The 12609-nt window shown below is 47.3% G+C and overlaps 1 protein-coding gene across 1 annotated transcript in view; it reads right to left on the bottom strand.

Moving 5' to 3' along the window:
• Positions 1 to 2006: 2006 nt before the first annotated feature.
• The window catches only part of crkl (v-crk avian sarcoma virus CT10 oncogene homolog-like), an 81785-nt gene continuing 71182 nt past the window's right edge, over positions 2007 to 12609 (bottom strand). Inside the window, exon 2 of the mRNA XM_038793675.1 lies at positions 2007 to 5862. Within this exon, the coding sequence (XP_038649603.1) occupies positions 5728 to 5862 (135 nt within the window). The 3' untranslated portion in view covers positions 2007 to 5727. The remainder of the gene's footprint in view (positions 5863 to 12609) is intronic.

Consider the following 12609-nt stretch of genomic DNA (forward strand, 5'->3'; position numbering starts at 1 on the left):
CCACTGTGCGTTGGTAGTGGAGGGAGTGGGTGGGTACTGAAGGTGGTGGATGGAGTGCCAATAAACCAGGCTTTGTCCTGAACGGTGTCCATCTTCTTTAGTGTTGTTGAATAACTTGAGATAAAATGAAATAGCTTGTCAATTGGAACAATTCTGGATCGGTCAGGGAAACAATTGTATGATTATAGAATAAGAGTTAATTTCATTTTATTGTACACATTTTAGCCCAAACAGCCCTAATATCATTTCAAACCATTCGGTATTGATCATTTGTAAACACCTCAAGAACTATTTTTGCTAAAAATGCTCTCTAGACCAAAAATACCAGGAATTTCGGTGGAATGGTAACAGAAAATCCGAACCATAATTGTTGATGTTAATATGGGAGATATTAAATGTGTTCCCAAAGACACAGCAGCAAACATCCTTGCAAAAGCTACATGTGAGAAGTTAACCAAAGGCAGTGGTGAGGTTGTTACTATCCAGCCAGGGTGTGGAGATGCCGGCGTTGGACTGAGGTGAGCACAGTAAGAAGTCTTACAAAACCAAGTTAAAGTCCAACAGGTTTGCTTCAAACACTAGCTTTCGGAGCACTGCTCCTTCCTCAGGTGAATACTGTATCCAGCCAGGCACAGGGATGCAAAACCTCTCGAGGGCTGCACTATAGGGCACTAGATCTTCCACACTATGGCTTTTACCTGCTACACACTGTCCACTTGAAGAGCTGTAAAGCAAGATCTGTCTGCTGACACTGAAGCCAAATAAACAATGGCCCCCTTTCAACTGGGAGTTGTTTTTACATTCCGCACAGTAACATTGTGGATAGCACAATTGCTTCACAGCTCCAGGGTCCCAGGTTCGATTCCGGCTTGGGTCACTGTCTGTGCGGAGTCTGCACATCCTCCGTGTGTGTGCGTGGGTTTCCACCGGGTGCTCCGGTTTCCTCCTACAGGCCAAAGATGTGCTGATTAGGTGGATTGGCCATGATAAATTGCCCTTAGTGTTGGGTGGGGGGGTTACTGGGTTATGGGGATCAGGTGGAGGTGTTGACCTTGGGTAGGGTGCTCTTTCCAAGAGCCGGCGCAGACTCGATGGGCCGAATGGCCTCCTTCTGCACTGTAAATTCTATGAAATGGAGAGAGGGCTAACCCGAAAAGTGTCCTAAATACTCATTATGGATTAATTACTCAACTGTTTGTGGAACTTGTGGGTCATTTTAGCAAAGTTCTACAAAGGTTTGACTGCCCCACACACCAGGGCTGCACTGAAGACTGAAATGGGGAGGCTGATAGTTGCAGCTTTAGTCACTGAATAGCAGCCATTCCCACGAATGAACGGTTTATTTTGCAGAAACCTGTAGCTCAAGAGGCAAAATAAGTCTTACAACACCAGGTTAAAAGTCCAACATGTTTGTTTCAAACATTAGCTTTCGGAGCACTGCTCCTTCCTCACCTGAGCATCTCCACATCAAGAGGCAAAAGCAAGCTTTTCCACAGTTCTACAGAGCAAAGGGGCATGGAGCTAAAATTAGCTCAGCACCACCATCACCACTTTAGTAATGAGTCAAAATGCTGTTGAAAGCAATGCCGCAAACTGAAAGATGCATTTGCTGTGGCCTGAAACGAAGAAATCTTTAACAGCCTGTGGTTTCAAGGAACATTCAACTTCAACAGCTGATTTCAAACCCGCATTAGCAATTAAGTATTAGTCACTGATCTAAAACGTAGGTTACAGGTAGACTGCAGATAAAATAAACCCAGAATTCAAGTTGTTTGGCTGCAAGTATTCCTTTAACATAATCAGACTGCCTTCCATTCTACTATCTGAATTGCTCATTTTCTTACTGAGTCCACCAGTAGGCCTGCCTTGATTCCTGGCTCCACGCTGCTCGGATCAAATAGTTCTGGGTGTATTTTACACGAGCCGTATTTTTCCTTCACTCTTTTAGCTTTCGCCCACTGTCAACATCAGTTTCAATGTTGTTGCTTCAAGATTGCAGAGGGGAGGAGATGTGAATTGTCAATTTTATTTAATAATGTACAAACATTGGCTTCAACAACGGGGCATTTCGATATTTGACCCAAATGAAAACTAATCAACATAGCCACCCCCTCAGTGAAACCTGCAAATACTGCAATACTGGTGAACCCCTGAAACACACAAACTAAAAGCACCCAAAACAGCCCATTTAAGCAAATGGCATTTTATAGATTACTGGGTCTGGTCAGCAGTTTACAGTTCTAGACACTTGCATTTCCAAACACTAGATTTATTCAATCAGGGTTAGACATAATCCGTACTGTACACAGGCAAAAAGCTCCCATTCCCAGAATGTTAAACAAAATGCATTAATAATTCTCCTGGAACAGACAGCACAAAGCTTTCTACAAAAATAAGAAACTAACATGCATGGAGGCCACAGACATTTTCAATAGTTTTGTAAGCTATTAGCACATATTAAAAACCTGTTGTGAATTTGCTGTGTTGTAAACAATTTTTTATTAGCAACAAATCCAGTGGGAAGGTAGGCAAGTGATGCAGGCTGAATACACACACACCCTCCACAATATGATTCACGCTCACCCTCCACAGTATGATTCATCACTTTATTACTGCGCGACGTTTACAAGAGGCGCGGACATGTGTTTTATTTCCTTCCTGTAGTGCACGAGCCTGGTTACAATATTATGGAAGCTGATAAGCTAAGAAGGAAAAGAAGCAGGCCAGGTTCTAATAACCTGAAAGGGGAAACACTCAAACTGGAACTGAATCATCAAGAGATGAAGGGTGCGGGGGGGGGGGGGAAATGTAGGACATCGTCCATTCTCACGAGGCATTTCTGGCAACCAGACAGAATTTTAGGAGTCCAGTGTAATAGCTTGGCAGGCAGGCCAAGGGAGCTATAGTGGTTTGACAAAGGAAACAAAAACAACAAGGCACAAAGCTAGTAGCAAAACTGAGGCATATCCAAAGAATCTGTGATTCTGTAATAAAAAGCCTGCTGGATCAATACTACTATGTCATGGTTAATCCGACAACCCAGGATCTGTCTGAAGAGTGGAGGGAAAGGCAAATAAAAATGTTGGTTCTAAAATGTCTGAAGCCACAATATGATCACCCCTACGAAAATATGAATTCTAAAAGACTCCTTCAAAAAGTAACCAGGACAGTGATAACTAATCTATCTCAACCTGCCCACTGATACGGCAGCGGACACTTTGATTTTAGGCACTAGGTACATACTTTGGTTTGATGGTGAACTGACCTCAGGAAGTCATCCGGTCCCCTCCCCCCATTACACCAAGTGATTTCCTCAATGTTCAGAATACGCAGGGAGCTTCAGGAAGATGCGGAATGCCAAGGTTTCATTTTAATAACCAGTAACTACGGTCTATTGTGAAAACAGTGAAAAATCAACACTGTTAAGCAGCCAGTTACATTAGCACACATTCGCCTATAGCTCTTCATGGGGAAGGACTGCTCAAGCTACCAAGTGGGAGAAGATAAAAGCTCACGTGGACTTGTTACAACTGCAAGTGGATAAAATACATTAATAACAATTTTCCATGGGGAAAAAAAACTGCAAATGCCCATTACTGGCAGCTACTGTACACCCACCTGATTAAGCTGCAGTCTGATATGCTGGCTGGGAATGAGCAGCAATGGAGATGATCAATTCCCCACCGTTACCTCTGGGGATATATCAATGGTGCGTTTCTGCTCAATTCGGCAAAACAGTTTATGTACAATTACTCCACAAGCATCGTCTGTGTTGCCACTGAAGTACCACTTCCAGAGCAAAGGGTCAGGATTACCACCTCAAAGGACTGCAGCAGCTTCAGTAATCGACAAGGTGGGGTGAGAGCTTGTCAACAGCGTTTGAATTTAGTGTTGCACTGCAGGTGACAATTCTTTCACCCAGGTTATTAAATAAAGCAGTCAGTGCACAGATATTAAAACATATAAGGCGTGAACTTCTTCATCTAAATTACTAAAAATGAGTTTGTCAAAGGAAGCCGATTTCAATACAGATTACCTTGGACTTTCAATTTGCAAAAACTTGTTTGGAAGATGGATCAAATCCTGACTCTTCGTGTGCAATGCAAAAGAGAAAAAAGGCAGGAGAGTGGCAGCGCCGGCAGGTGAGGAAGGGGGAAGAGAGAGGGCGAGGAGGCGCCAGTGGACGAGAGCGAGGGAGTGATAGTGAGGATGCCACAACGGATGAGGGAGAGAAGTCACCAGCGGGCAAGGGAGAGAGAGGCCCTGCCAGCGAGAAGAAGGAGGAGGCACTGAGAGGCATGAGAGGGAGGTGGCCCCAATGGGCAAAGGAGAAAGAGGAAGCACAGGCGAGTGAGGGAGAGAGGGTGCAGGCGTGTGCAGGATCAAGATAAAGAAAACATGAAAGAAGTAAACTCAGTGAGCACGTGCACAAGAAACCAGAGTGTGGATATTCAAGCGTGCCCATTCCAACAGGCAGAGGTTAAACAGGACTCAAACGCACTGCACCCTATCAAACTGTCATCCACTGGCTCCACACAAACCTTTCTGGCCGCATTGAGTAGGTGAAGACCATCTGACTTGAGTTGGATATCGGTATAAGTCAGGTACACTGTATTTGCTGGATATGAGGTTACCAAGGGAGCTGTCCAACATTGAGCATCATCACAGAAATGCAGATCAAGAAATTGCTTTTAGAAAAATCTTCCAAAAGGGGAAGGCACTAATACCTCCATTGAAATATTTCTGCCCATTAGCCAGATATTTTGTCATCCCAGATATTCTGAAGGCCTTTCATCAAATTCTGACCCACAATCGCCATGTTTAGACATAGGAAAAAGTCTGCCTTCCGGACTCGGGAGCCCACGAGCCAATCCTTTTGCAGCTAATCTGCAGCCAAGCCCACTTACGGCTGTGAATCATCAGTCTATCCAAGACCCTTGTGCCTCAGCCAGCCTACACCTGGCAACCTATCTAGATTCCCACGTGTGAGCAATTCTGTTCCCATTTAGCCAGAGTGTTTCCTCTTTCAAAGCTCAGTCTTTACAGGTGTTACAGAACTGTAAAAGTGACTTATTCATGATTGTTTTCTACAGCTATCTATCTGATTGTATCCAAAAAAAAAAAAAATTGTGACTCCTCTACATATTGGATATGGCACCACAGACTAACGTTATATAGACTGTACTCCAAACCATTTTAAAATCATTCTCATCAGTCCGATGCCTCAGTTATTCACTCAGCTCCTTTACATTAAGCATTCAAGATAATAATTGAGGCTAGATAACTCTAGTCCCAGTAGCATCCCTAAATACCACAATCAATAAGTTGGCAAGGGATCACCACATTTACATGCCTGTCACAGGCAGGAGGAATATCCAACAAGTGTTCCAAGTGTGAGGGGTGCAGCCAGGATACACTCGGTTATCCCTTTGACTTCAAACTTGTACTGAAGCATCATCTATTGTGGCACTGAGATCAAGACTGTCTCTCTCCCGTCCTTTTCTCCATTTATTGTTAGTAATCATATAGCTTTAATGGTACGTGGGAAGAGCTCAGACAGAAACATTAAATTCCAGCAGGTAAGCAGATACTCAAAAATCCAATCGCGGTTCCATGGCAAAATGATGGTTTCCCCATTAGTCTGGAAGCGATGCACCAGATGTGATGCTGATACCGTGTGCGATGAACAGGCAGATGGAGGTGACCACATGTTCCCGGACCTTTAGGTCATTCATTCTCTTCAGGGTTTTGGGGATCGATGATCTGCACGTGCGTGAAAGGGAACAGTCCTTGCCGGCCATTCACCTCACCTTCCCATTGGCCGCTGATGTTCATCCTGGTCACTTTCACAAGGTCACCAACCTGTTAGAGAGAAAAATAACCAGAGTTCAAGTCACTGCATGGAATCAGAATTCAGCCAATCAACATAATTAAATGATGTGGGACAGTCATAGCCACGTTGCGGTGATCTTCTATTGCCTCTTACCTGTCACCATGCACAGTTTACTCTCAATTTAAAATTGCTTCATTCAAACCATCTGACAACTCAAAACTAGTTTCATCATAAATATCTGCCCAGGCTGCCTTATTTACGTCACTCAATTGCAATTACTGTACAATTCTGGGGTTTGAGTGAAAACCGACAACTTTGAGCCCTCTGGGATTTACTGCATAACTGAAAAAAAAACAAGTAAATATATTTTTCATTGTGTGACATCGTAACGTTATCGTTACTGGGTCTGTACCCATGCCATCCTCACCAGCTCTGATTTGGTAGGTACACCACATGTCACAATCTTACAGTACCCACAGAGTTCCTACTGTTAATGTAACAAGCCAACGCTAACCGTCTGCATATACCGTCAAAAATATACTAAAACAATTCCAACATGGGGACTTCCGGTGGTGGCCATGGTGTGAGTGGTCGCTCACAGGGCAGCTCCTGCTTGAAGGCACAGGAAAGAGCTCTTTTTACCCGAAATTGGGTGTAATTGCGACAGAAAAGTGTAGCTGAAGGTCAGAGAAGTTCCCTCTCGGGAGTGGTATGTCTGCCGGTTACCAAACTCGGCAGAAGGTTGAAAGACCTGGCCAAGGAGTTGGAAGAGACCTGTGGCGCAGCAGCCAGTGGAAGGAAGGGCCAGTGCAAGTAGCAACGCCCCAGATGGAACAGTCGATGGCCTTGATCGAGGAAGCATTCCACCATCAGAGGAAGGCGATGCACGAGGATCGCTCAAAGGCCATTGAAGGGGCTGTGGCACCCCTGAAGGGCTCGATAGAGAGGGTGGAGAAATGCTTGGAGGCACAGGAGTCGCAGATCCGAGAGATTGAGAAGATGGTGTCGGACCACAGAGATCGGGTGGTGGCACTGGAGGCAGAGGTGGGGCTCTCAGTAGACTTTGCAAGACGTTGACAGCAAAGGTGGAGGAGCAGGAAAATAGATCGAGAAGGTAGAATTTGCGAATAGTTGGCCTACCTGAAGCAGTGGAAGGTACAAGTGCCATGAGGTATGTTTCGAGCATGCGGGCAGGGGTGTTGGATAAGGCTCCTGATGTGGACAGAGCGCACAGGTCCCCGAGGCAGAAGCATAGAGCAGGAGATCCACCGTGGGCGGTGATCGTGAGGCTCCACAAGTTTGTGGAGAAAGAAAATTCTGCTGTGGGACAGGGAGAAGCGCATGTGTGAATGGGAGGGGAATAGGGTCCAAATATACCTGGTCACTGGAACTGAGCTGACAAAACAGCATGCGGGGTTCAACAGAGCCATGGCAGTGCTACATCAGATCAGGTTTGGGATGCTTGGCCCGGTGAAACTATGGGTACTGATGAAGGTCGGGAATACTACTTTAATACAGCAGAAGTCAATGGAGCCTAAATTGGGAGACGGAGGTGCTGGCACTTTGAAGTAATTGAGAATAGCGTCGAGTGGGGGTTGGGGAGAGGGTTCTTTTCCTCGGATGTGGAGGCTTTTTTCTATTGGATCAACAAAGGGTAGCAGGCATGAAAAGTTTGTTAGGGGCCGTCTGTCCCCACCCACCTCCTGCTGCCTGTGGCTCTGTTTTTTCTTCGTTTGTATTTGGGAGAAGTGACCTGTGGTTTGAGATGTGTGGGAGGGGGGAGGCCAGCTGGGAGCCTTCTTCAAAGAAAACAGAGGTGGTGGGGAGGGGGGGTCAGTAGGAGGAGCCTCTGGGCAGGAGTTGCTACGCTGGGAGGTAATGCTTGTGAACGGAAGCAAGGTGAGGGAGAAGACCAAGAGGGGTGGCCGTGGGGGGTTGGGGTGTGATGTGACACGGGGAGGTTGGAGAAGAAACATGGTCGGGGCGGAGAACAGGGCCATCTTGGATGGGCCAGGTACAGGGTGAAATTAACATGGGTGAGCCAAAAGGGGAGGATGGTGGATGGTAGAGGGGAGTAGAGGCGCAAGTCCCCGGTAAGACTGATAACATGGAACGTGCGAGGGCTCAATGCACTGGTGAACAGATCTTGGGTCCTGGCGCACTCAAGAAGTTTAAAAGCGGTCTTTCTGCAGGAGACGTACCACCGCGTGAAAGACCAGGTTAGGCTACGGAAGGGGTGTGTGGATCAGGGTTTCCACTCGGGGTTTGAATCAAAGTCGACGGAGGTGGCAATTTTAATGAATAAGAAATCGGGGTTTGTGAATGTGAAGGAAGTGAGGAACCTGGGTGGGGGATATGTGATTATAAGTGGGATATTAGAAGGGACGGCAATGGTATTGGTAAATGTGTATGCACCAAATTGGGACGATGACGGTTTTATGAGGGTTGCTAGCAGCGATACTGGACTTGGCCACCACCAGCTGATTATGGGAGAAGACTTTAATTGTGTCCTAGAGCCGCGGGTAGATAGGTCGAGCCCCAGGTCAATGGGTAGGATTCGTATGGCAGCGGTGCTGGGCAGGTTTATGGAAAAGATGGGTATGGTGGATCTGTGGCGCTTTAAGAACCCATAGGGAAGGGAGGCACGGTGGCATAGTGGTTAGCACTGATGCACAAAGCTCCAGGATCCGTGTTCAATTCCGGCCTCAGGTGACTGTCTGTGTGGAGTTTGCACGTTCTCCCTGTGTCTGTGTGGATTTCTTCCGGGTGCTCCGGTTTCCTCCCACAGTCCAAATATGTGCAGGTTAGGTGGATTGGCGACGCTAAATTGCCCAGTGTCTAAAAGGTTAGGTGGGGTTATTGGATTACGGGGATAGGGTGGAAGCCTGGATTTAAGTAGGGTGCTCTTTCTAAGGGTGGGTGCAGACTCGATGGGCTGAATGGCCTCCTTCTGCACTGTAAATGCTACAATTCTATGATTCCTGAGTATTCCCTTTTTCTTACATGTTTATCGGGTGTAATCAAGAATCAACTTTTTTGTGGTGAGCCGGGAGGTTTAGGCTGGGGTGGAGGGGGCAGAATACACGGGGATAGTAAGCTCGAACCATGTGCTCCACTGGCTGGAGATTCAGCTTAGATCAGGATGGGAGCTGAGGCCGGGGTGGAGGCTCGATTCGGGGATGATGGCAGATAGAGAGTTCATAGAATCATAGAATTTACAGTGCCAAAGGAGGCCATTTGTGACAAAGTGCGGGTTGATATTAAAGATTATGGAGAATTGAACCAAAACGGTGAGTTCTAAAAGCGATGGTCCGAGGAGAGATTATCTCGTTCAAGGCACATGCAGATCGGAAAAGGAGGGAGGAATATGAATGGCTAACGAACGGGATGGTGGAGGTAGATAGGGAGTACTTGAGGGTGCCCACCACGGAGGGATGGCGAGGAGGAAAAAAATACAGGGGCAATTTGATTGGTGACAATGGGAGGGCGGTAGGATAGCTATGTAGTGCAAGGAAAGTGCAGGAGGAATACGGGAAGGCGGCGAGTTGAATGTTCGCACATCAACAACGGAGGCAGACCGTGTCCAGGGAAATATTGACGATGCGGACTGGGACCGGGCAGGATAAACGAGGTGTTTAGGGATTACTTAAGGAGCTGTACAGGGCGGACCGGGGGTGAAGAAGCGAACATGGAGCAGTTCTTAGACGAACTAGAGTTTCCACAGTTGGAGGAAGAGAAGGGGCAGACGCTAAGAGGCGCCCCTGGGGCTGAGGGAGGTATTAGACAGCATAAGAGGTATGAAGTCAGGGAAGGCCCCAGTCGGCCGGAGGGGGGGTTTGGCGATGCCGAATCTGTGTAGCTACTACTGGGCAGCAAACGTGTCGATGATTCAGAAGTGGATGATGGAGGGAGAGGGGGCAGCATGGAAAAGACTAGAGGAGGCATCTTGTGTAGGTACTTGTCTGGGGGCACCGGTGACGGCACCGTTGTCGCTTCCGCCGATGCGGTATACCACAAACCCGGTGGCGGCAGCGACGCTGAAGATTTGGGGGCAATGGAGGCAGCACAGGAGGGAGGCGGGGGCCTCAGTCTGGTCCCCTATATGGAATAACCATAGGTTTGTCCTGGGCAGGATAGATGGTGGGTTCCGAAGCTGGCACCGAGCGGGAATTAGAAGGCTGGGGGATCTATTCATTGACGGGACTTTTGCCAGCTTAAAGGCACTGGAGGAGAAATTTGGGTTACCCCCGGGAAATGCCTTCAGGTACATGCAGGTTCGGGCGTTTGTTAGGAAGCAGGTAGGAGAATTTCCAAGGCTGCCTGCCCGAAGGATACAGGACAGGGTGATTTTGGGTGTGTGGGTCGGAGAGGGTAAGATCTCGGAGATATACCAGGAGCTGCAGGAGGCGGAGGAAGCCTCGGTGGAGGGGTTGAAGGGCAAATGGGAGGAGCTGGGTGAGGAGCTGGATGAAGGCCTGTGGGCTGACGACCTGGGCAGGGTCAATTCCTCATCTTGCGCCAGGCTCAGCCTGATCCAGTTTAAAGTGTTACACAGGGCGCATATGACAGGGGCGAGAATGAGTAAGTTTTTTGGGGCGGAGGACAGATTTGTGAGGTGTTCGGGGAGCCCAGCAAACCATATCCATATGTTCTGGGCGTGCCCGGCGCTTGCGGAGTTTTGGAAGGGCTTTGCAAAGGTTATATCCAACGTCCTGGACACTCGGGTAAAACCGAGTTGGGGGAATAGCGATATTTGGGGTATCGGAAGATCCGAGAGTGCAGGAGTCGAAAGAGGCCGGAGTTCTGGCCTTTGCCTCGTTGGTACCCGGAGAAGGCTCTTGTTAATGTGAAGGGACGCGAATCCCCCAGGCGTGGAGGCTTGGGTCAGTGACATAGCTGGGTTTCTTAGGTTGGAGAAGATAAAGTTTGCCTTGTGAGGGTCCTTACAGGGGTACTCCAGGCGGTGGCAACCGTTCCTTGACTTTCTCGCAGAACGTTAGGTGGAGGTCAGCAGCAGCAGCAGCAACCCGGGGGGTTGGGGGGGGCCTGATTTCTTTTCCATTTTTTTTTTAAAAGGGGCGCTTGCCCTATTTTGTTTTGGGTTGGGTGTTAATTTGTTAAACTGTTAATCGTTTTGAGGGTTAAGTTGTTTTGTTCGGTAGGCATGTTGCCCGTTTCTCTTTGTATTACTTTCCTTTTGGAGTGCTCTGTAAAACGTTTTGAAAAACTTTGACTAAACACATTTTTAAAAAAAAGAAAAAACAAATTTGCCTTGGGTGTGCACGGCATGACACAAATCGTGATAAATTTTAGCAATTAGTGGGTGCACCAGAACCAGGCAAGCTCTGTACTGACCTACGAGCTTTTTATACCAGCACCATACTCAAAATAGAACTACTTCTGACTAACCACGAACAAAGGAAACCAGAAACACAAAGATAACAAAGAAAAAAATGTATAAACGCCTTAGAAAAGTTGCAAGATTACTCAAACTGTAGCTTGGATATTAATCCTCAGTGTGCAGCTGAGCTGCCTTAAGAGGCGAGGAATTCTGTGGTGAGTAACTCACCTCCTAACTCCCCAAAGCTGTCGACAATCTATAAGGCACAAGTCAGGAGTGTAATGGAAGACTCTCCACTTGCCTGGCTGGATGAATGCAGCTCCAACAACACAAGCTCAACACCATCCAGAACAAAGCAGCCCTGCATGATTGGCCACCTACCCACAGTCACTCCCTCCACCACCGATGAACAGTAGCAGCCGTGTGAATCATCTACAAGGTACACAAGAACTCACCGAGGCTTCCATGGCAGCACCTTCCAAACCCAGGAACTCTGCCCATCTAGAAGGCCAAGGGCAGTAGACACACAGGAACATCACTACCTGGAAGTTCCTCCAAGTCATTCACCATCTTGACTTGGAATTTTATCGGCCGTTCCTTCACTGTCGCTGGCTCAAAACCCTGGAACTCCCTCCCTAACAGCACTGTGAATGTGCCTACACCTCATTGACTACATCGGTTCAAGGCAGTAGCTCACCACCACCTTTTACAGGGCAACTAGGATTGTGTAATAAATACCAGCCTAGCCAGCGACACCCACATCCCATGAATGTCTTCCTTATCCTAGAAATAAACTTGCAACCCAAAAAAAAAACAGGTTCTTCAAATCTTCAGTGAATATGTAATTTAAATTGCTGGTCTGCTCTGTTTACAAACAGCTCCCGAGTTACTGCCACCAGCCACTGGGAAAATAAACAGATGAGCAACTGGAGAACAGCTTGGCACAGGATGGCAGTGACTGAGACTACCCCTGAGAGCAGCAGATGGCAGCCCACTCACTGCAAATAAAATCTGCCTGGTTTATCCCCCACATGGTATTCACAAGTCACCTTACACCCACCCGAGAGATTCACCATGGGACTGATCACAGTTATTTCATTGCCCTGGCCCATGATTAAACAGCCTTTCTTCAGATCATAAGGATTTTATCAGAGGCAGTGAAAAAATAAAAGGAGACAATGTGATCAAAACAATATGGGAAAAGGGAGAACACAGCCATAGTCTAGTGATGCAAAAACAAGGTAGCACAGCGGTTAGCACTGTTGCTTCACAGCACCAGGGACCAGGGTTCGATTCCCGCTTGGGTCACTGTCTATGCGGAGTCTGCACATTCTCTGCATGGGTTTTCGTCGGGTGCTCCCGTTTCCTCCCACATGTCCATAAAGGCATGCTGTTAGATGAATTGGACATTCTGAATTCTCCCTCTGTGTACCCG

The sequence above is a fragment of the Scyliorhinus canicula genome, chromosome 1 (assembly GCF_902713615.1).
Source record: "Scyliorhinus canicula chromosome 1, sScyCan1.1, whole genome shotgun sequence".
Classification (NCBI taxonomy): Eukaryota; Metazoa; Chordata; class Chondrichthyes; order Carcharhiniformes; family Scyliorhinidae; genus Scyliorhinus; species Scyliorhinus canicula.